The 23,737-nt window shown below is 51.4% G+C and overlaps 1 protein-coding gene across 2 annotated transcripts; it reads right to left on the reverse strand.

Moving 5' to 3' along the window:
- Window positions 1-2,155: 2,155 nt before the first annotated feature.
- On the reverse strand, window positions 2,156-23,522 carry Nr2e1 (nuclear receptor subfamily 2 group E member 1). Of its 2 annotated transcripts, XM_021644368.2 has the most exons (9): window positions 22,797-22,925; window positions 18,181-18,326; window positions 14,608-14,695; window positions 13,013-13,248; window positions 11,697-11,843; window positions 8,621-8,717; window positions 8,082-8,231; window positions 7,741-7,846; window positions 2,156-3,197 (listed from the first exon to the last, which is right to left on the reverse strand). In XM_021644368.2, the coding sequence occupies exons 1-9, from the start codon at window positions 22,819-22,821 to the stop codon at window positions 3,035-3,037; spliced, it is 1,158 nt and encodes a 385-aa protein (XP_021500043.2). In that variant the 5' UTR covers window positions 22,822-22,925; the 3' UTR covers window positions 2,156-3,034. The 2 variants fall into 2 exon arrangements, with proteins under 2 accessions (XP_021500043.2, XP_060229184.1); XM_060373201.1 differs by lacking the exons at window positions 2,156-3,197; window positions 7,741-7,846; window positions 8,082-8,231; window positions 8,621-8,717 and having other exon boundaries at window positions 11,703-11,843; window positions 22,797-23,522.
- Between the last annotated feature and the right edge of the window lie 215 nt (window positions 23,523-23,737).

Below are 23,737 nucleotides of genomic sequence, written 5' to 3' on the forward strand. Positions count from 1 at the left end.
TCAGTGACATCAAAAGGAAACGGAATTCTTGTTGACAAGCCACAGAAACCAGTTCTCAGTGGAATATCTTTGGTCATCTCTGCTATTACAAATGAGACTCAAATCAGGCTCTCAGCTTTGCAAAGTCCCGAACTAAAACATCAGTAGCAGCCTCTTCGGGATACAGGATTGAAAAGTGGGTTTCCCTCCTGAGAATTCCATGTGCTGAGATTTCCCTAATGCTGAGATTTCATGTGCTGAACCACTTCTGGCTTATGTAACACTGGGGATCAAATCCAGGACTTCATACATTCTAAGCAACCACTCTATGACCTGAGCCCCAGGCCCAACCTTTTGGTGCATGGTGGCACATGCCTTTGAACACAGTACTGGGGAGGCAAAGGCAGGAGGATTGTGACTTTGACGCTAGCCAGGGCTACACAGCAAGGCCTTGTCTCAAACAAACAAACAAACAACAGAACCGCAGCTCAAATCAGACCCCAAAGGCTGCAATGTTCTCAATTGACAGATGGGTTTTTCTAAATCTGGGAAGGTTATTTTGTTTTAGACTCATTACTTACATCCAATGACAGAGGCGGAACCTTTGATTTATTTGTGCATTGGTAATTGTTACCCAGCAGCAATGAAGCAAAAACTTGACTAATACACAGGTCAACAGCCCTGGACTCATCAGCCAGTATTATCAGCTCTTGCCTTTGATCTTGCAGGGGCTTTTGATTTTCTTTCTTAGTAATTAAGCCATTACACACATGTTTTAAGGTCCTCTTGTTACCCCTTACCGGCCTTACCATTTCCCAGATCTGACCTCTGTCTATGAGGAGTTAGTACTTACGCTCATCATTCTGGCATGAACCGTTCACTCTGACATTTGAACGGTTACAAGGAGTATCTGGTCTGTAGGTTACAGAACTATATAGATGATACCAAGTCACATATACACCGTGCAATTCATTTCTCCCTCCTCCAAAATTCTTATCCTCCCCCTGCCCCACTGCAACATGGGGCCTTGTCATTCTTTATCTGCCATGCTATGTCTATTCTCTGCTGAAGGAAATTTTTTCAGTTTTGAAATATAAACAGTTGAAGGAATGTTCTTACAAACATAGTTGAGTACCTTTTGTTCTTGTATAGTCCTGGGTCTAGAACCCCATAGCCTTGGGCACAACAAACAAATCTTCTACCACGGAGATGGACTTCCCATTCTCTGTAGAGTCAGCAGATGGGGCATGGATGATTGAACTTCTGTGCATTCTATCTGCAAGGTCATTTCAGCCAAGAACAGGGGCATACCAGCTTTTGCTTGGCCTGCCACCCACAAGCCAAAGCTGTTCCTGCCGGGGCTCCACAGAGGGACCACCTCCCTCAGATCTCCTGGGGACAGCTGTGTGGCCTTCCTGTGGCTCCCTCCCCGATTTTAGTCACAGTTCAGTGATTGGGAGCTGCTGGTCAGGACTGGTAAGGGCTGAAAACCAAGTGAAATGAAGACGGTTCACTGGCCTTGTTCTTCCTCACACAGCAATTTTCCTAACGGGTGCAATTATATCTAAGAGCCGTACAGAATGGGATCTTATGTTTTATTTCTTTATTCATCGTTTTACAAGTGGGATTCACTGTAAGAAGGAAATTGCCTTTGTAGCTCAGTTCTTTCTGCTCTGTGAGGGACAGCTCTGAGCTTTGGGTTTTTCACACCAGCTGGGGCCGCCACCACCTTGTCTCTGATGGGAAAGAGCAAGCCAGAGAGACAGGCGAGAAACCAGGCAGCATTTACTTAAATTCAATATATTTTTATTCTTTGTAAATACAATGAGTACAACCTTTTAACTTCACAAATCAGTTAATTCACTTTGTACAAGAGAAGTTTGACTCATCCTATGCTAGTCCAAGTGCTGAATTCCCCCCCCCTCCATCCGTGCTAGTACCTAACAAATCAAAATGTGAAAAGTACAGCAGCTATTTAAAAATGTTTGTTCCTACATTTCCCTAAGTATAGATTCATACCCAAGGAGCAGCTTAGAGTGTACGGCGATGTGGGTGTTTGTGTGTGCATTCGAGGCTTTAGTAGAAACCCGATTTTTCTGAAAGGCATTCAAGAGTCCCAGGCTGTTAGCAATGGCATGTTCAGGAATCTGTTTAGCACGCATCTCCTAGTAGTTCCTTCTGGCTTGCATCCTTGCCTTCGTACCATTGGGCGTGACTCGCTGACCCTGTTGCCTTTGGCTTTAGCACTGTGATGGCCGGACAGCGAGCAGCCTCACCCAGTCACCTGGCTCCACTGTATTTGGTTTTGCTGTTTTGGACTCACCCTCCCTGGACCAAGGTTCTTTCAGCAGAGCGCTTCTGGTTTGAGATGCTATCCAACCTGAAATCTTGGTGAGAAGTTCCTTTTTGTCGTCAGTTCCTTTGACAGGGGTTGCCTGGCCTGTGGTATTAAGGAAAAACAAAACAAAACAAAACAACAGAACAGAAAAGGGGCTGGGGTGGGGGAGGAATAGGAAATTACACAGCTACATTTTCACTTACTCACTTGGTTCTGAAGGCCACTTAATGTAGATTTATGATAGAAGAAAAACTTTTGATAATACTTTTGATTTAAAACCTAAGCATTATTTTTTATGTAAATGCTCCAACCCAACCCGAAGGCTGTGGTATACGATGATGTTGTTGATCAACTGACTTTATGTGCTACAAAGGAAAAGAACGCATGACTTGTCTTTCAGCTTTGAACAGTTCGGCTGGCTCTTCCAGGTCAGAGGCAGAATGGCTGTCTCAGCCTGTGGTGGTGACCCCAGCTCACCCCATCCCAGGGCATGGCAACAGCCGCTGTGGTTCCACTTGGCCTTTCCAGCTGCCCCACTTCAAGGGAGCAGAAGGTCATAGTTGTTGTTCTGTGTCCACTGGCATTTATTTTTTTTTTCCTGAAGGCAACTCATTCCCAGGTTTCTCCTTCCAGAAAGGTTTGTTAGTCGAGGCTTTGTCCCACGTGGTAGAAGTCCATCTGACATTGCCCCATCTTGGAAAGTGGGAGCTGGGGAGCTTAGATGTCGCTGGATTTGTACATGTCTGAAAGCAGTCTTGTAATTGGCACGTTGCCGATGGTTTTTTTGAAAAACACTTCTTCTATGGTGGAGGGGCTAATTGAACGTAAAGCTGGCAAAAGCAACAGCAGCTTCCCGAAGCGGCAGGGCTGCGTGGGGTATCTGCAGCAGGAGAAACCACGAGAGCAATGTCAGAGCCCCACACAAGCCAGGGTTCACATCATCCCCAGGGTAACCTCCTGACTTGGACCTCTTCAGTAATATGTTGTCCCCACAATAGACTCCAGGACAGATACCTCTGTCCCTGTTTCACAGGTAGACCACTGGAGTCTTCCAAAACAGGAATAACATTGCCCAAATGACATGTGTTCTCTGTCTGTCTGTCTATTATGACATTAATAAAGGAAATAAATTTTTATTTCTAGAAAAATCAGCTTTAAGACACCTGATGCTAATTTTAAACCAAATAATAAACATAATGTTATCACTGTAGGGAATGACCATAGGATTGATGATTATGAAGCTGGCAGTGGAATTCATATTTTTAAATTCTCAACGCTCTTGAGCAGACTATTTCTTTCAAATAAAATGGCTTCTTTCTCTAAGCAATTCTCCGAATTATTATTCAGGCATTATACTTTGTCACTCTCAGGAATAATTCCACCCTTATTACACTGCAAATTAAAGACTAAGTTCTGTTGGGTGGCAATGCCACCCAACTTTCATGTCAATGAAATTGGCATATAATTAAAGATGTGAGGAATTGCTTAACAATTTCCTTACTTGATGTCCAACATACATTTGTGCTCAGATGTGCGTGTTCAAGCTCCCCCTGTCTTCAGATGCTTGTGCCCCACCTCTCATACCCCGATCCTGCTCCAGCCACTGTTTTAGAGTCAGGTATCAATATCCTCTATGGGAAAGCATTCCTCCACTGAGAAAAAAAAACCCACCTAAACTGAGCTCCAGACACCTGTGTGACTGAGCCATGCTCCACGCCGGCCACAGGTGCCAGAAACTGAGGGACATCAAATTCCTTCGAAGGACACTGTTAACTGTGCTTACGCAACCAATAGCCCTGCTCTGCAGAGGGAGTGTAGGAGAATAGCTTCCACGCTTATCTCTTAGCTCTAGACAAAGAAGAACTCCATGCAGCCAGACATAAAGCTAACACTTCACTCTGACTCCTGTTTGGCTCTCATATTAGTTTCATAGGGACTCATGAACAGGGCACCAGACCACACTTAATCAATAAGGTGGGGTGGAAATGATGACATTTATCTACAGTTTAAAAAAAAAAAGGTGGATGTGGTGGTTCATATCTGTAATCTCAGGACTCAGAGACAGGAGGATTGCCATGAGTTCAAAACTAGCCTGGACAACATAGAGATAGTGAATCCAGGCCAGCCTGGCTTATAGAATGAGACCATCAAACAAACAAATGAACAAACAAACAACAACACTGACCGAAAAAAAGAAAAAAGCCCCAACCACACGAAAATGCCAACCAACCACATTAATAAGTAGAGCAGCAAAACACCTGAGTTTCACCGTTTGCTAGAGGTTCCTTTAGCTCCCTTTACCTTCAGCTTTGGGCCCTTCTCTCTCCAGAGGCTCTGTTTCCTTTCCCAGGATTGGACAGAGAGAGCTCTGCAGAGCTGAGGTGTCTGGGATGCCCAGACAGTCTCTGTGTCTGTGGCATCCACCCAACATGCTAAACCTTTCCCGAGGTGAGAAGCTGCTGCAGGAAATGACACTTTCTGGAAAGGATGGCTTTGGGAGGATCCGGAAACCCCAGACAACCTTGTGACTGTGCTGGGAGGGACGCAGAGCCTCGTGTGTGCGAGGCTGCGGAGTACTCTGCCCCTGAGCTGCACCCAAGCCCGAGGGTTAACTCCTGATTGTCTGCAACGGATTATCCACTCATCCATTCCACCTCTTTTATTCTCTAGCTGGGAAAGAGCTGGTCACTCAGTCAACAAGAAAAGCATGTTGTACGTGAAGAAGAGTGCCGCCTAGAAAGAATAACGTGTGTGTGTGTGTGTGTGTGTGTGTGTGTGTGTGTGTGTGTCTGGCTCCTCAAGATTATTTTGTAGTGGGCTTAAGGACCACTCCACAAGATGAACTCATGGCTGGTACTGTTAACCGGACTAAGAACGTGTGGCTGAGTAGGTCCTAGGCCTCAGGGAAGAGCCTGGTATTTGTGTTGCTACACGGACACAGTATCAACCTGCTCCCTAAGTACTTATATGTACACCCATAAATTAATACACGCCTCATCAGGATGCTGCTTTTCCCCGTGGATGATGCTTTGACACACACAACTGGTCAAACTGCAGGGAATAAGAGACCGTGGGTCACGCAGCCATAAATGGGACATCTGTATCACATGTCCTCTCCCCAGGGCTCAGGACTCATCTTAGAAGTGGGGTGATAGAGTGATAGTAAGAGCCAGAGGTGGCAGCAGACAGACTGCTTTGAAGCAGGGTTTTGCTTCAAACACGCGGGCCTGTTGAGCACATGAGCTCACAGTGGCTGGGGCTGCACGAACAAGACCAGAGTAAGATCAAGTCAGCCAAAATTCCCCTGTGGATGGGGAAGGGCCAGTGAGGACTCACCCCTCGATGGGGTGCTTTTGGCAGTGGATGGTCGCTGGGGGACAGGGCATCAGCTTACTGCAGGGAGGTAGCCCCCAGCAGGTTCCCTAGGCACTAGTGGATGCTGCTACCATGTGCAGGCAGCACCAATTGGACTCAGTGGCTTAAAAAAAAAATACACATGAAGTTGGGAGGGAGATTCGGGGTTTGAATCTGGGAGGAGCTGAGGTGGATTTGAAACTCTCGAATAATAAAGAAACATTTTTAACTTAATTTGTAGAATATGGACCCCTGACTTTAATTCATTGGTGTGAATAATCAAAAGTTTCTTTCTTTCTTTTTTTTCAGTTCTAAATGTTTTGTGCCTATTACAGATTCAGGATCTTCAGTTCTTATATGGCAATGTGACATGCCAGTTCCTAGCCAGCTCCATATGTCCTGGAGGAATTGCTTATAGGACAATATGAAAGAGAGTTAATTGATTTGAACTAAGCTAAGACAAGAGGAAATAGTTATTTTGACCCATGTCTGTCTCAGCATTAAGTTATAATGCCAGCTGATATCTCCTGCTAGGAATCCCTTTCCTAGCAGAGCATGACAGAGCAGATGCCTTTCAGCCACAGAGAACTTTCTTATTGAGAGTAGAGAGAGAGACAGTGTCCTTGCCATGTCTCCAAAACAGACTGTGGCCAGCTGTGGTGGAATACTCCAAGGCCACCCTACCAGCAGCTTCTGGCGTACTGGGCTGTCTCTGAGGTTCCTCGGCTCATCTTCAGACCTCACACAACACCTCCAGCTGCCCCAACCCCAGGAACTGCACCCACACTTCCCTACTGAGACCCCTCCACCAGGCAAGGCCCCTCCCATGTGTCTTCTCCTTCCTTAGCCAAGCTTTCTGGACCTTCCTCACTCCTTCCCAATTCACACCTTCTCTCCTCTCCGGTGTGAACTAAAAGTGAGGCTTCTGCCCACTTCCCGCAGTGGGAAGGGCGGTCTGATAGCCTGCATCCCCCAACTGTGCATAGTGCCTACCTAGCAAAAGCCGGGCTGAGCCAATACCTAATTCCGTGTTCCCTGCCTACTGTCCTAAATCTGCTCCTGGCCTCCAGTGTCAGAGGTCAGTTGAGATACACAAGTGAGCTTCTAATGGGAGAAGCATGCCCAGGCTGTGTTCTGTTCCATTTTATGATTCCGAGTTACAGGATCAAATGCTTATAATTTATATTCCAGCCGTGGCAATGTCCTTTCAATGGCTTTTCATAAATGCAGAACGGTTTTATTCACCCAGCCTCCAAAGTGTGACTTATGACATAAGTAAGGAGATCCTAGCATTTAAATGGCTACTGCTGAGTTGGGATTTCTTTGACCCCTTAGGTTAGGGGGAGGGCATTGATGCCCTCTGCTCATATGCTTATCTCTACCGAGCTGTCTACGGTCAATGTTAAGATGGCGGAAACAGGCTTCCATGGGTCCCCTCTAGACGCTATTCCAAACTCAGCTCCACCACCCTCCCAACTCAGGAAGCTAACGAGGTTTCATTATGCTCTTAAAAGCCTGCCTCGTGGCTTCTCAAAATAGACTGAGAAGGAGGGCCGACTTTATGGATCCTACCAACATCCTACCCACATCGGCCAGAGGGCCCTGCTTAGACAAAAGTGACATGGCGCGTGCTGAGACCCCAGATAACTCCGCAGACACCAACCACCAAAAGCAAGCACCAGAGTAAAGATGGCCCGTGCGGCAGGCTCGGCGCTTCTCAAACTTGGGGCTGGCTGCTGAAGACGAGCACCTGTCCAAAGATGACCTAATGTCTCAGACCTCATTGCTTTTTGACTCTCTCCGTGCCCGGACTCATAAAATGGGCACAGCCCATCCCGCCAGCACAGCATACCCTGTCTGGCAGCGCTCTTCACTCCTGTCACCTAATTCAATTTGCCCTCCTCACCCTCCCCCGCTAGAGACAGGTGAGGACTTGGATTCTACCTAAATTAACTGGCTGGCAACAGGATAATTAGTCACGACGTTTGAACTGGCTTCTTACTGCCTGCTGGAGCGCTCACAATGGAGGCAATTTTCTTAAGTGCACATTCACAGCAAATAGCGGTCACCTGGTATGAATGTAGCTGTTGAGCGTCAGCTGAGCTTCATCCTGAAGCGCTGCAATGGCGGCAGCATTCCGGAAACTTCTCAGCTCGGAACCACTGTGTGTGGGAACTGGAAAGGAAGACCAGGAAACGGTGAGAGCCAGCACAAGGAGGACTGTGGGCGCATAGGGCTCCGGATGTGGACAACCGAGGGCAGAGTCGTCGTCCCCCTCCCCCCTCCCCCCCCCCCCCCCCCCCGCCTCCCTATCCCCACAGGTCAGTCCAGAGCTAGGCTTTGAAGTAGCTGAATTAATGGGGTGGCGAGATACGGCAGGAGGAAGAGATAGGGGTCTGTGTCTGCTTACCAGCTTTGAAAGTGACAATGCATTTCAGACAGGCGAATTCAGTGGCATCTAATCGGAGCTGTCTGAACCGAGCCACCACCTCCTGCAAAGCCTGTATTTCAGATATGATCTTGTTCAGCTTCTGGGAGTCTGTGTTGTCACTATTCATGCCTAGAATTGAAATATGGGATAAATACTCTAATATGAAGGCATTTTTTTACATTTTAATATTGATTTTTGACAAAATCCTGCATATCAATATCTATTCAATTGTCACTCTGGGATATCTGATTCCATGTAAACTGGCTATATTGTATGAAAGTTAATATAAAATCTTCTCTTGGATGATAACAAACACAGTAATTTGCATTTAAATAACAATGCAAGCAGTCATGAATACAACAAAACAACATTATTTGCATTTAAATATAGATTTATAAATGACAGGTATACTCTATTGTTCAGCAGGAATTTGTTATTCTTTACATGTTGTTCTTTTTTCAGTAATGTATTTTTATGGTAATTTCTACAACAAAGTCATTAAATTGTGCAATTCTTACCAGATACAGCCAGTAGAGTGTTAGCGTCAACCGGAATGGCCCATTGTGCTATTCCTAGAACAAACAGTTCTCTCCAAGCGTCTTCCAAAAGCGTCAGCTGTCATACAATAGATGTATAATATAATATAGTGTGTAATTTATAAATTTATAAACAATTTCCATATGTAAATTTCCTTTAAAGTGTTTTTAAATGCCCGTCTTGGTAATTTTTTTTCCCCCAAATAATCTATTTTCCCCTTACTTCCCACATTTTCTTTTTGGAAGTGGTGCTTACAGACACACACATGCATTTCAGAGTCAGCCATTCCAGATCCCCAAAGTTCACTTCCCTCCGGAAAGGGTTAACCCCTCCTGTCCTTGCTGCTACCCATATCTGGCCACCTGGACCCCTCTCTAGAGACCTGAGCTTCTCTCTAAATGCCACCAGCAGCTGAGCAGGTGGACAGCACTGCTGTGAAACACTGGAGACTCCTAAGCTCGTCGGTCAGGGTTCCATCTTCCTGGGGAGTTGAGGGGGCTGGGAGAGGGGGAGAGGGAGAAATCACTAATTCCCAAGAGCCATGAGGGAAAATCAGGGTGTAATTATGTTAATCAGGTTTTGCTGAGTTTACCTCGTCTCCCTGCCTGATTTTTCTGAGACTCATAAGTGGACAGCATCAAGGTGCTTGTCATTTTCATTCTAATAAAATGTGCTATTGAATATTTAAAATGAAAATCTGGCTCCTTTTCCAAATTAATATACTGAATTCCACTTCACTGGAGTTTGCTTATTGTTGAAGGGTTTCCAGCAAAAGGCTAAGTGGCAGACAGGAAGTGAATTTTATTTGGATTACAGTCTACAAATTCTTGTTTTCAGGGGGAAAAAAAGTCAATTTATACATACTCGCATGTGTGCACACACACAGACACACACACACACACACACGGGTGGGTAAGGTGGGGGATGGGGTCAAAGATTAAAGGCAGCCAGTAAATCTGGTCAAAGAAAGGCCCTACAACCTTGAAAAGAATTCTCTGTTTAAAAATCTGTCGAAAACCAGCCAGTTTTGGATGATTTATATGAAATAATTTACTTCTGAAGCTAAGAATCATGAAGGTTTGTAACTAAATTCACAATTAAACCAAAATGCTTAATGTTTTAAATGCTTTATTTTTGTGTTATTGCATTGAGTACAGGAAATAATTTTAAAATTAGAGGTAAACGATAATTGTGGCCATATCTCGTGCCGGGAGAGCATGTGTATTTGGCACATTGTCGTCCTCAAGTATCTGGAAGGATGTGCTTTCAGGTATGGAAAGAATTAAACCCTCTGCATTAGAACTATGGATGAAGGCTACACGTGTGACTCAATGACAGAGCATTAACTCACTGAGCACATGCAAGGCCCATGCTTGACCTATGGTATAAAAACAAAACAAAAAGAAGAAGGAGAAAGAAAGAAAGAAAGAAAGAAAGAAAGAAAGAAAGAAAGAAAGAAGGAAAGAAAGAAGGAAAGAAGGAAGGAAGGAAGGAAGGAAGGAAGGAAAGAAAGAAAGAAAGAAAGAAAGAAAGAAAGAAGAAATTGCTTATTAGCCTTTTGGGGGAAAATTGTCATTAATTTTCTTAACAGCAATTGCTGTGATTACTCTGTTTCTTTCCTCCTCCTTTAAAAATAATTTATTTTATTTTATGTGCATCGGTGTTCTGCCTAATGTACATCTCTGAGAGGGTGCTGGGTCCCCTGGAATTGGAGCTACCGGCAGTTGTGAGCTCCCATGTGGGTGTTGAGAATCGAATCCAGGACTTTTGGGAGACGAGTCAGTGTTCCTAACCACTGAACCATCTCTCCAGTACTTCTTTCTTCATCTTAATATTAAAAATATATTGACAAGAACATATCTATCTATGGAATCATTAGTTAGAAATGCAACTATGGCCAGGCAGTGGTGGCAGACACCTTTAATCCCAGCACTCAGGAAGGCAGAGGCAGGTGGGATCTCCATGAGTTCAAGGCCAGCCGGTCCACAAAGCAAGTTCCAGGACAGCCAGGGCTACACAGAGAAACTGTGTCTCAAAAAAATGTAATTATATTATGATTATATTTTTAGTATTTTTAATATTCCTAACAACAAAATATATGGGGTTTTCTATAATGCAAGGTTTTAGCTGTACATAATTTTTCTTACTTTTGAACATCACTTATAACTAAAGAAATACAAAATTGTTTTTTTGTTTCTAAAAGCTCTAAAAGCAGTGAAAGAATCAAGAAAGCAATTTGGGGATGTCATCCAGCAATAGCATGCTTCTCTCTCACATGAGGCCCTGATCTGATCCACAGCGATGCCCCCAAAAGGACCAACAAGAATAAACCAAACAACTAGTCAACAAGTCAAGGCATCTCTTGGCTCTACATGGTGAGAAATCAGTAGATCAAAATATACACATTATGGTTGAGAGTAAAAAGTTGAAGATACAAAATCTCACACATGAATAAACACTTTCTCTCAGCTTAAGTGTTTGTAAGAAAACAGCATTTTATCAAGAGTTTTCCTTGTAGCCCAGGCTGGATTCAGACTCAAAGTTTTCCTGTCTCAGCCTCCTAAGTGCTAGGAGTATAGTTGTGGGTCTTCACCCCTGGCTTGTCACTGCTAAAGAAAATTAAGATGTTTCAATTAAACTTTAAAAAAAGATATAATGTACTTCTACATGCGTTTTACATAAAGCACATCAACCTACCTTGAAAGTAACAATTACTTTTCTGTTTTGTTTTTCAAGACAGGGTTTCTGTGTAGCTCTGTCTGTCCTGGAACTTTCTCTGTAGACCAGGCTGGCCTTTAACTCATGGAGATCCACCTGCCTCTGCCTCCCAAGCGCTGGGATTAAAGGTATGCACCACCACTGCCTGGACATAATTACATGTCTAACTAACGATTCCATAGATATTCCAAACCTCTAGAGTGATGTTGGTAGAGATAAGTGGGTTCTCCATCATTCAGCACGCAAGCCTGCCTTGCCGATTTATGCTGGGGACATCCGGCTGTTAAGGCTGAGCACTGCCGCTTCCTTCCCAACCCCTCCATGCCCTGCTGGCCATACCTGATCTTGCAAAGACAATGTGGAAAAGGCTGGCACACTCTTTGCCCACTTGATGCTCATAAAGAGAAGCCTGGCAGCTGATTCACACACTGACTCAGTGGCCACTTCATAGAGATACATTGGGGTCCCATTCACTTCATGGGGATACTGGGAGGAGGGAGAAAAGAAAAAAAAAAAAAAACATCTGCAAGTTAGAAGACCACAGCTTTTGTAGGACAGCTGACATTTCATGGTGTCGGCTAAGCAGAGGCGGGGATGCTCTGCTCAGACATTCCGTTGCCTGCAAACATCTCTACCTACAGAATTTGGGGAATGATGTCTTTTGGGGGAGGCGCATTTGCTTTCCTTGGGGGCTTCTGTCTTCCTCAGGGGTGTCTGGCTATTCTGTCCCCTGCAGTAAATACTTCTCCGGCTGAGCCAAGTCCCAGGCCTGGCTGTCAATTTAGACAAGAACTGCTTGCATTTGTGTAAATAAAAATAGATACGAAAAAAGTATAAATTAATAGGCATCCCAAACACAAATATGCATATGAGTATTTTTAGAAAGGATTAGTATATTATGGAAATATTTCAATTAGACATCTTAATCATTCACAGAGCATTCCCATTCATAACTGACAACATATTCATAACACTACTTTCCAGAGCTTATTATACACATCAAGGGTAAGAAAGCAATATTAAATATTGTACGTGTGTGTGCCCAGGTGTCTGGCTTCCCAGCAGTGTGAGGCTGCAGCTGGCCTCCTCTGGGGGAAAATCCTAGGTTCTTCTCCCTCAACGGGGGGCCTTGGGAGGAGTCGGCTGGCTTGAAGTGCAGTCCCTAGGTGGCAGCCTTCCCAGGTACGACCCTGGCTGCTAATAACCCTTCCCGGGCTGTGAGCCCTCTGCGTAGGAGTGGTTTCCAGTGGGTCAGGGCAGTACGAAAAACGCAGCCCTTCTACCTGTGATTTCTGCAGTTTTCTCCAAGATTAGAGATCCCGGGGCACCTCAGAAGATTCCTTCCCCCAGGGTGGAGACAACTTCTGATCCAGTCCCTCCTGGCCTTCTGGGAGCACCTTAGAGAGCTTTACCCAATAACCCTGGCCGAGTTGGCAGCCCCTGGTCCCTTGAAGGTGCAGGTTTCTGGCCTCCACCCCGCGTCCCCGGGAGTGTGAGCTTGCAGCTGCCCGGAGCGCAGGAGGAGGAGGAGGCGGTGTCTACCGTGCGTTAAAACATCAGCATCTTCGGCTCAACCCCTCCATCTCCCCCTGACTGCATCTCGGCTCGGACCTTGGCTTAAGAGGAGCCTCCTTGGACCCAGCGAAGCCACCGACCTTGGGCGTGGGCTGAGCAAGGCTCACGAGGGTCTGGCGCTCTGGTGTGGCGGACACGGCGGCCAACTCCAGGCTGTGCGGCTCCAGCTGCGTGACCGCCGTGAAGAAGGCGGGAGCCGGGAGCGCCGCCGAGGGGAAGTGCGCGGCCGCCCCGTTGTCTTCCTTGTGGCCGCGGAAGTAGAGGGCCACCTGTTTGCGGATGGTGGACGTCCGAGGCCCCCGCTCGTGCTGCACGGCTGCAGAGACAAACAGAGAACACGGGCCTGGGATCACCGGCGCGGTGACGCTAGGCTGCGGGGGGGCCCATGGTCACCTCTGTCCCCACCCCCGCCCCACGATAGGGCACGGTTCACGGCCACAGGTGGGAGGCAGGTGGCTAATAGTGAGGAGGGTGCCCAGTGGTCCCTGCCCACCCAGAGATCTCAGGGAACGCAGGGACTCCCTGGGCCTGGGGAACAACAGGGCGCCTTGCTCCCAACCACCAAGAGAGCCAGCACCAAATACAACCAGGTCCGCGGAAATCGTCTCCCTCCACCTCCTGGTTTCCCTTACAAGTGGCTTTAGCCTCCAAGGCCCCAGACAAAAGAGAGAGAGAGAGAGAGAGAGAGAGAGAGAGAGAGAGAGAGAGAGAGAGAGAGAGAGAGAGAAAGAGACCCCAGCCCAAGGAACGCTAGGGGGGGATGGGACAAGGGAGAGCCGTCTCCAAACGTGTTAGGGGAAGGCATGGGAGACGTGACAATTACCACCGACAGTTTAAACAAACAAATTAATTCAGGGCAATCTTCCGCCCGCAGAGCGTGACAATTTGTCAATACACAAGGTCAACAGGTTGGAAGCTCCCTCTTGCTTCCTGAGCAGAGAGAGAGAGAGAGAGAGAGAGAGAGAGAGAGAGAGAGAGAGAGAGGCTCTGTGCCTCAGACCAGTTGAGGGGCGAGGAGTACAGCTTGGACCGTTATCTAAGCCCTGAACTTTTTGAAGACCCAGGTATAGCTCGAATTTGGGCCTCAGGGGAGCGCGGTGTCGGCGGCACCCCTAGGGATGTGTCCTCCTTCCTCTCTACACCCCTTTCCCTCAGTTCTGGTCCACCGACAAAAGGCTCTTGAAGGGCTTAGGGCCAACTCAATGCCCATACTGAATTTGCCAATGGGGACTTGAAATCTCCCATTGGGGGGGGGGGGGAGGGAGAAAAAAAATATCTGCGCTTGGAGAGTTCCAGAGGGACTTAAGTGATCTGAGATCTTAGGGAGGCTCCTTAGACCGCAAGAAGCAGTCCCCAAGCAGGACCCCAAGCAGGAAATATGCAACTGGGCTTGGGATTTCTGCCCCAAAGCATTGCCTTAGTGAGTGTGGTTTGGGGCGCAGGTTTCCCACGTGGGCATGGGACTTCTTCCTGGAACACAGTGGGGTCAGCTGGGGACGGCTGCAGAGTCTCTGAGAGGCTGCCACTGGCAGCCGGAGGCCAATTCCCAGCATCTGGAGAGGAGAGTTCTGTTGGGGAAATGATTTACATGCATAGGAGTACCATCTATTTTCTGTACATATAATTTACTTACTACTCAATCAACATTAGAAGAATAAAGGCGTATACTGATTACCATCTTTGTTCATGTTGACTTCCAAACACTTCTTCAGCCGGCACGCCCTGCACTGGTTTCTGTGGGTCTTGTCGACGGGGCATCCTCCCTGAAACAGATCCGCAAGCTGTCAGAGGTCCCCAGGGCCCTTAGGTGGGGACCGAAACCCGGTCCTGGGGTGTGAGACCCAGCGTGGGGACCAGCCACCGACCCAGGGCCGATAGCCAGACCTAGTGAGATGGGAGAACCTTGGGCAATGGCAGGACCAGGTAAGTAAGGGGCTGGGATTCCAGGGTTGGGACAAGAAGACCAGCCCTTGACTTCAGGTAGATGGACAAAGAGAAAGGTCTTTTCCTGATTTTTGAGATCTCTTCTGGCTAACAGAAGAAGCTCAAAATGGAAGCAAGTCAGGGACCTCAGGAGTGGTGCCCAAATGATGTTTTTCAGGATGGAGACAAGGGCCTGGTGGCCTGGCCCTGAGCACCATCCGAAGAGGGGCCTGGCCACTTTGGCTGCCTTTGGTGGTTGTGTCTTGAGTCTATTGCTTGCTGCCATCTTCTGAGCCAGCCCAAGGATCTGAGAGATAAACTTTGATCCCTTACTCTTCTCTCCTCTGTGTCCTTTCCCTTTGCAGTAAAACCATCCTTACACAACCTCAAAGCAGAGACACCCCTGAAGTCCTAAGAACTAGTCTCAGCCTAGATCCCAGAAAGCAGCCACACCTAGAATGTGAGGTGACATCCAGGGTGTTCAGAAGGGCAAGGCCTACAGAAAGAGGGTGTGTGGGCATGGAGCTGAAGGCCTAAGGAGGAAAACTCAGGAAGTTGTGGGAGATACTGCCTGAGAAGAGGTTAACAGAGAGAGTAATTAGCAAGATAATGGGGGAGGGAAGGAAAGACAGTTGCTGCCTTACAAATATTTATCTGACAGCGATGAGCAAACAGATGTCTAATGTAATTTTCTGTGTGGAAAAAAAGAGTGTATAAAAAGCAAATCTAGCTGAGTATGATGGTACACAACTCTAATTTCAGCACCTAGGGAGCAGAGGCAGGTAGATCTTGGTGAGACCCGGGCAGCCAGGACTGCAGAGTGAGTCCTTGTCTACAAAATAGGCATGGGGCAGGGGAGGGGCATTGACTTTTCCTTCTTTCCCTCCATAGTGCTGGGTTTGAATACAGGACCTTACATCTACCATTGAGCTGTTTCCCAGATTGTGGGTTTTGGATACAGAGACTTCCTGCTCTATAGTCCAGGCTGACCTAGAATTTACTGTGTAGCCCAGGCTGGCTTTAAATCCCTGGTTCTCCTGCTTCCCCCAAACACCACAGCCAGCTTGTTTCTTTCAGTGTTTGTTTGAGTTAGTGTCTTTAGGGAGGGGGCATGAGTATGGATACCTGCTGTGTGAACGTTTTTTTGTTTGTTTGTTTTTTGTTTTGAAGCACTTGGGGTAGAACCCAGGGCTGCAGGCATTCTTCCACAGAGTGGAACGCCTAGCCTTCTGCATGAGGATTTTATACGCAGGAAAAGATGATTTTGCATCACAATTTTAAATATTTATAAGCACTGAAGTTGGGATGATTATACTTCCTCTCTGAAATATCCCATAAGGAAAATTACACACAACAACTTATTTAATCTTCCTCACCAATTAAAAATATGTTGACTTGGGCTGGGGATGTAATTCACAACAGATACCCAGCATGGATACACACCCAACTCAACCCAAAGCAAGCTTAGTTAATTAGTTTACAGTTAAGGCAGAAAGATGCTCATAATGACTTCTAAATGTCATCGGTGCTGTTAATAAGAAATTGAAACGGTGTTCGCTTAGTCTTACTTAGAACGAGAGAAAAAATGACTTGAGTTCCTAGGGGGGTCCATCAGAGAGTCTTCAGCCAGCAGCAAAATAGTTCAATGTAAGGAGTTTCAAATGACTGATTAGTAAATGGAGTTGGGTGTCCAATCATAATGCTATCTTCTGGATTTTGATGAACATGCAAAGGCAAAATGTCTCAAGTGGGGTTTCAGTCACATCAAATGTATACAGGTATCTGGAACCCGAGAGAAGGAAGGAGAGCCTCAAATTGACACCTTTTATTCTTTTTGCCTGGGAAGAGACACAGGCCTGGTGGGTTTGCTGTGACTCTTTTGCAAGCACTGCGGACTGATATAGATGTCTTTGAATTGATGATCATCTCCTTAAAAGCACAACGCCCCAGATTCTGTCTGATTCCCAATTCAGTCTGTGACATAAGCATCTAAGATACGTGGCCTGGTGTGGTGACCCACCCCTGAGCTTGAGAGAAGATCATGAGTTTCAAGCCAGCCTAGGCTACAGCCAAGACCTTCCTACAACAAGAACAGCAGTATTCTGGGTAGACGGCTGTTCAGATCTGGCACCCTACAGGATCTCAGACCTGTGGAATGTCTGGGATACAGTCCCGTGTGTGTGTGTGTGTGTGTGTGTGTGTGTGTGTGTATTATGATATTGACATAGACATTGAGAACCCAAGAAAGGGGGTGAGAGGGTTGCAGAGATCAAAATAACTCATCCAAATGCATATGTCTTCTTGTATGTGCTGCCAATCAGAACTGATCAGAAGTGGATAAGATCACAATTCACTAGTACCCCTATGATGTGTGTCCGATATGTTAATTAGTGGGTGTTGTTCACCCTTAGTTTGCCAGAGGGTGGCTCCTGACTAAGGCACTCTTGGGATTCTTCCCAGGGGATAAAGGTGAGGCTTCTGTATAGAAGGTGAGCAAAGTGTGGGACTGGAAGGCTGACCTCCTAGGTTGACAAGAACCACAGATTTGGGAATGGTGTGTGTGTGTGGGGGTGTTAGCTCTGGTTGGAGGTTATAGCCGGTTTCAGCTCACTCCCTGATTGCCTGTCTCTGTGTGAGATGGGTGAGCCTGTGCTGTACTGAAATACAGCTGGACAGGCTCATCCTGTAAGCAGGAAAGGTTAGAACCCTAACTTCCTTTGAGCCTTCCCTTCTCGCTCACCCGGCCCTTTCCTGAGTCCTTACACTTGCCTAGCCCCAGGGCGCCCCTGTATCTACAGAGCCGGAAGGACTCAGCACCTAGCAAGCCCACGTCCACTTTGGAGTCTTAGCTAGAGGTAGTGGTTAGTGAGTCTGGCTGAGAAACCCCAGCCAGGCTTTTAGACTGAGCTTGGCTGCTGCTAAGAATGGGAATGTGGAGGGCAGACAGCCCAACAGGATGCTTGCTTGCCGCCTTCTGCTTGCTTCTTGTGCCTCAGATTCTAACCTTCCTTGAGTTCTCTGAGCAGGCTTTCAGACTGGCTGTGGGCCTTACTCAGTGTCAAAATGTGACCAAGGAATTAAAAAAAAAAAGTGTAGAAAAACCGTGGGAGTTCTGACTCTCTCCTGTAAAGTCATTGGCTTTCCCTAACCTTATCTGGCCTTTGCAGAGCCAAAGGGCCACCCAAAGTCGAGGCGGGGGAGGGAGGGAAGAGGACGAGCGGTCGGGGAATCCAGAGGAAGCTTTGGCCGGAGGGGGTGGGGGGAGGATGGGGAGGACAGGAGACCGGCGCAGAGGGGAGCCGGGCATCTCAACCCTGGCGAGTACCTGGTTTCCAGACTTGCAGACGTAGGTTCGGTTCCTCCGGATGCTCCTCTTGAAGAACCCGGAGCAGCCGTCGCAAGCGTAGACCCCGTAGTGCTTCCCGGAGCTGCGGTCCCCACATACTTTGCACGGGATGTCTAAAATGCGGCCTGAAGTGGCGGGAGAGACCGGGAAGAGGGGGGAGAGGGTGAGAGGGGGCACGGGGAGGAGCAGAGGGGCGAGGGGGAGAAAGATGCTAAGCAATCTGACCTCTGAGGGGATTAGCCTGGGCGCTGCGGTAAAAGCAAATAATGAAGAGATTTTATAGCCAAACTTTTTTTCCTTGAGCAAGTGTCAGCTTCCTACAATGACCATTATTCATGCCCGGCTACATGTATTTGGGTCTCCTCTAATCGCCCAGACCCATTTTGGAATAAAAGATTACAGCAGGCCCGGGCAGCAGCTCGGCCCGCCGCTGCCTTTCTGCTCCGCCGAAAGTTTGGCCGCCTCCCTCCTCCGTTCTTGCATTTAACAGGGGAAAAAAAAAAAAGTTGTTAGTGAACGCGCAAGGAGACAAACTTGAAATGTAAAAAAGGAAAAAAAAAAAAAAAAGCAGAAAAACAAACACGGCTGGAACCGGGGCTGGCAGCTGGAAGGCAATCGAGTTTTCTCCGAGCTGGGCCCGGCGCTTGTTATTATTGGGATTATTATTGTGATGCTAATACTCAGATTATTAATGATAATAAGGGTAGTGGTAATTGCCCAACTTTCTCTTTACCTATGGAAAAAAAATGCCTAGTGCCTCGAGTTTGGGAAATTATTTCTTTTAGGGAAAAAAAAAAAAAACTGACGGGGAGGGAAGTAACCGGCGGGTCTGGGAGTTGGAGCAAAGTTAGTTCACCGATTTGTGGCTGTCTCCACTGGGTAGCGAGAGGCAGTCCCCTCCATCCCCAAGGCCTGTCCCCTCAGCACTGTCCCTTCCCCGGCCCCGGCGTGTCCTCTGTGTCTCCCTGCTGCTGGAGGAAGGGAGGAAGAGGGAGTTGTTTTCGTGTTTCTGAATTGCTCTGGTTTTGCCTGGATCGCTACCGCGCACATGAGAGGACTCCGCCTGGACGCCGCGGGCCCGGGGAGAGCTGGGCTCCGGGAGGGAGGAGTGTTTGTTAGGTAGGGGGCGATAGGAGGAGGGACGCGTGCATTTCCTCTGGGGTTCGAGCCCAACAAGTGCCCCAAGCAACTCACAGGCTAAGAAGAGACCCATTTCCGCAAGCGGGGAATGTTTGTGAGAAGTGTTAACATCGTCCTTTAAAAAAAAATAATAATCGTTGGTGACAATCAACACCCCACTTCCCCGCAGCTCCGGGTCAGGGGCGTCCGGAGCCGGGCCCAGGCGGTTCCGGGCCTGGCGGGGACCCCGGGTCGGGGGGCGGGAGAGGCGGCGGCGAGGAGCCGAGCGAGCCGGCGGGGCCGCGGAGGCCGGGAGGCCGGGGAGGCCGGTTGGCACGGCCTCAGGTGGAGGGGTGGGGTGGTGGGGACGGTATGTGTGTGTGTGTGTGTGTGTGTGTGTGTGTGTGTGTGTGTGTGTGTTGGGGGGGGAGGACCCGGCAGGGGGAGGTCCGCGAGGACCCCGGCTCAGCCCGGGGTAATTACGAGCCCGCCGCGGCACCTGCCTATAGAGCCACCAGTGACCCGTCAAAAAGAGTAGCATGGGAATCCGGGACGGCGACAAAGGGCCCGCGGCCACCGCTCCGGCGCCCCCTCTCCCGCAGGGCCGGAGCGGAGGTGGTGCTGGGGGGGGGGGGTAGCGGGGGTAGGGAGGGAGGGGCCGGAGCGGACCCAGCGTGGGACCTGTCACCACTCCCCCCCCATCCCCATCCCTCCCCCGACCTCTCCCGCTCGCGCCCGGACCGCGCTCACCCCGGGAGCACCGGTGGGTGATGCCGAGGGAGCCCGCAGGGGAAGGCGCGGCGGGGCCCTCTCCAGCCGGGAGCCTTCCACCCGGACCCGCACGTTCCTGGGGGACCCGAGGGGAGCGACGAGGCCGGCGCGGAGTGGGGCGACCTTCTCCCGGCCCGTCGCTCGGGACGGCCGCCGGTCACCCACCGCTCGGGCCCTTGCGGATGGGCCTTGTCTAAGGATGGACCTCCCGGGCACAGGGGAGCCGTGGAGCTGGCTGGCTGGGCCCGGGGCGGGGCGCAGAGGGGAGGGAGGCGAACATTCCAGGGCAAGGGGAGGCTCGACGCCTCGGACCCCGCCACCCAGCCACGTTAGGGTGACTCGGGGTCACGGGCAAGCAGGCTGGCTGCTGAGAGGCTCCCCTTCTTCTTTCAGCCAGCCGGGCGGGCTCAGACGGGAGTCCAGCCGGGAGTTTCCCGAGGCTGGAAAACGGTTCTTAACTCCCCTCCCCAGGGGGTCCCTCGGGGCTTTTTGTGTGTCATAATTGCCTAAAGATATATGGCAGCTTCGATTACTGTAATTACCATCAGAGGTTGTTGAAAGAAGTTAGTCTGGGTTGCAGGGGTGACTGGCCAGGGTCTCGGTACCACCCAGGCGGGGATCCGGGTGACCACGCTCTGCTCCCCAGCCGCGCCGAGCCGGCGGAGGAGGGCGGGGACCTCCCTGCCCCGCGGGGCTCAGCCCCACCCCGCTGTGGCGGACCCCCTTCCCGCCTGGGCCTCCGGACCCGAGCTTCCCCGCCGGCGGCCGCCGGGCTCTGGAACGGTGGGGGAGAGCGGCTCTGGCGGGGACTGGCCGCCTCGGCCCGGGAGCGACGGCTCCCAGAGCCACCGAGCCCTCCGGAATGCTGGCCCGAGGCCTCGCACGCCAGACCCCGGCCCGGCGAGCGGGAAAAGTCAAGTTTGCCCGCGGAGTGCCTCCGCGCATCCTGAGCCCATCCCGGCTTCCGAAGCCCGGCTCTGCTCGCTCCTGTCTAGTCCGCGGAGCCTGGGCCAGAGCTGAGAGCTGAGCCCAGCATGCACTCCTTCCCCCCGCCTCGGACACCCCACTTCTGGACGCTTCGGGCTCTAAAAAGGGCAAAACCACCTTGACTCTCGGAGACGGGTTAGGGCGCGTGCCCAGGCCCTTCCACCCCGGTTTTTTTTTTTTTTTCTTTTTCTTTTTGCAGTGGAGATTTATTTTTGCAACGAGAAGGCGCCTCCTCCGCCTGCTTCTCTTGAGAAAGACGCTCAACCAGAATAATAATAATGATTTTTTTTTTTTTTTTTGAGCCTGCACTCCTTCCCGGAGGTCCGAACAGCTAGGGCCAGGATTAGGCCGAGGCTGACGGGAACCGCGGTCCTGACAGCAGCTGGCTGTGCACGGAGGCGGTGGTGACGGTTCCTCCTCAGGTCCCTAACTCTGAACGTCCCCCCCCCCCCGGTTTTGTTGGCTTTCCCTTCACTCTGATTTTTAAACTCAGTACCCACATCCAAACAAACGCACAAAATGCAAAACACAACCTACTTCTTACGGGGGAGGGAGATGGAGGCGGGAATCGCATCCATCCTGAGTGAGACTTCATTATCAGTCCTCAGAAGTACCCAGGACTCCAGCAACTTTCAAAGACCCGGGACAATGTAGGCGCGTGAAGGGGGAGGGGGCGGGCAGGAGCTCAGAGAGCGCCAAAAAAAAAAAAAAATGCTATAGGGGAAGACAAGGCCAGCGGCTGGGGGGCTCCGGGGCTCGGGCCCCACGCGCGGCCCCGAGAGCTCGGAGCCTCCGGCCTGGGGAAGGCGGGAACGGGAGAGCCCCGGGGAGAGCGGAGCGCGGCGGGCGCCTTCCTCGCCGGCTCAGGGCCTGCGCCTTCTGGGGTTCGGCAGAGCCTGGGCTCGCGGATGCCCTGGCCCGTCCGAGCGGCCCCGCACCCCCGCCTCGGGGAGCCAGCAGGGGTCAGCGGCCCGCAGGGAGCTCGGCCTCAGAAGTTGGGAGAAGCGGCCGGGGCGAGCAGGCCGCGGAGTCCTGGCCCGGCTGGGGCCCGGCTCCCCAAAGTCCTCCGGCTTAGGGATTTGGTCCCCTCCTGGCTGGAGCGGCTCGCCATACTTCACATTCCCCAGTTGTGACCGACGCGGATTTAGGATTAAGGGAAATGTGACTTTTGAGTGGTCTCCGCTCCCCGGTTCGGCAGGATTACTGGCGAGGGCTGGAAACGGGGCGCAGAGCATTCCAGTCGCAATCCGCTTTGCCCGGCCGCCCGCGCGCGCCGGGGGCTGCCAGCGCCGGGCGGCCGCGATGCTGGGCCGCCGCCCCGGACCCTCGGCCGGGCTCCCGGCCCCGCCGCCGCCCTCCCACCCCGCACCCGGAGGCCCAACGGAAACAGCCCGCTGCACCGGGATGGGGGGGGCGCGGCGGATGGGCTCCGTGACCTCCCCAGCCCTCCGGGGGAGACCCCGGGAGAAGCCGGCCTCCAGCAGCAACGAATTCGCTCTCCCCGTTTCACCAAAGGCTCCCACGCCGCAGCCGGGGCAGAGCCAGGCCCACGGACGCGCACCCCCCCATCCCCGCCGGAGTCCCCCTCCGGGCTCCGGTTCCCAGACCTCCCCCCGCCCACGGAGGACCCCCCGACCCCCCCAGCTCGCCCTCCCCCACGGGCCACACGCCGGGGACACCCCCCCCCCCCGCCGCGGCCGACCCCGAGAGGTACCCACTTGTTGATCCGGCCGGCTTGCTCATGCTGGCGGCCCCGGGGCGCAGCGCCTGGTGGGCACCGCCGGCCTCCCGGGCCGCCGCGCCCACGTCTCCGCCGCCGCCGGGGCCGGGCGCCGCGGCTCGCCAGCCGCCCTCCAGCCTGCGGGGGTGGGGGTGGGAGGGAGCCCGGGCCGGACCGGTGGCCGCGGGGCCCGCGCGCTGGCCCTGCCCGCCGGGCGCTCAGAAGCCGTGGCGCGGAGGAGGCGTGAGCATCCTCAAAGTTTCTTCCCGGCTCGGGCAAAAACGGCAGCCGCTGGGGACGTGGGGGAGACGCGGGACTCGGCCTCGGACGGACAGACGGACGGACGAACGAGAGAGGGAGCACCGGACCCGGGGGGGGAGATGTCGCGGGGAGGTGATGGAGACGCGGGGACGCGGAGGCGAGCTTCCTTACGGGGCAGCCGGGGCGGGATGCCCGTCCGCGCCCATGCCCGCTCCTCGGTGTCCGGCCTCGCCCTGCTCGCCGAGCGGCCGGGGCTGTGCCCGCCGCCGCCGCCGATCTGCCCCGCGGGGAGGCGGAAAGCCACAGCTCGGAGGCGGGGACGCCGCGGGCGCCCGCGCGGGCCGCTAGAGCTCCGGCACGGCTCCCCCGGGGACGGGCGTCCGGGTCCGAGCGTCCGGGGAGGCCGGGGGGGGCCCAGAAGTTCATTCCCCCCGTGACTCTGTGCCGGGGGCTGCGGGCCGGGCCTCTGGTAATATCCCCGGCGGAGCTCTGACAGGCAGCCGCGGGGAGGGGAGGAGGGCGTCCCCTGCCCACTTAGCTTTTCCCCCAACTCCTGGCGGGGTCTGACGTCAGCCATGTGCGGGGAGGAGGTGGGGAAGGGGGAGGGGGTTAAATGCTAATGATATTAATGAACCTCCCAGCGGCTTCCCGGGAAAATGCAGGCGCTCCGGGAGCTGG

The sequence above is a fragment of the Meriones unguiculatus genome, chromosome 20 (assembly GCF_030254825.1).
Source record: "Meriones unguiculatus strain TT.TT164.6M chromosome 20, Bangor_MerUng_6.1, whole genome shotgun sequence".
In the NCBI taxonomy this organism is placed as follows: Eukaryota; Metazoa; Chordata; class Mammalia; order Rodentia; family Muridae; genus Meriones; species Meriones unguiculatus.

Excerpts from the sequence above, each read along its gene's own strand:
- Nr2e1 (XM_060373201.1), bottom strand. The coding sequence starts at position 23,485 with ATGAACTTCTGGGCCCCCCCCGGCCTCCCCGGACGCTCGGACCCGGAC. Across the intron at positions 18,327-22,796 it reads CAAGCCGGCCGGATCAACAA|GCCGCATTTTAGACATCCCG; the intron begins GTGGGTACCTCT and ends CCGCCACTTCAG. Across the intron at positions 14,696-18,180 it reads TCTGCAAGTCTGGAAACCAG|GGAGGATGCCCCGTCGACAA; the intron begins GTACTCGCCAGG and ends GATCTGTTTCAG.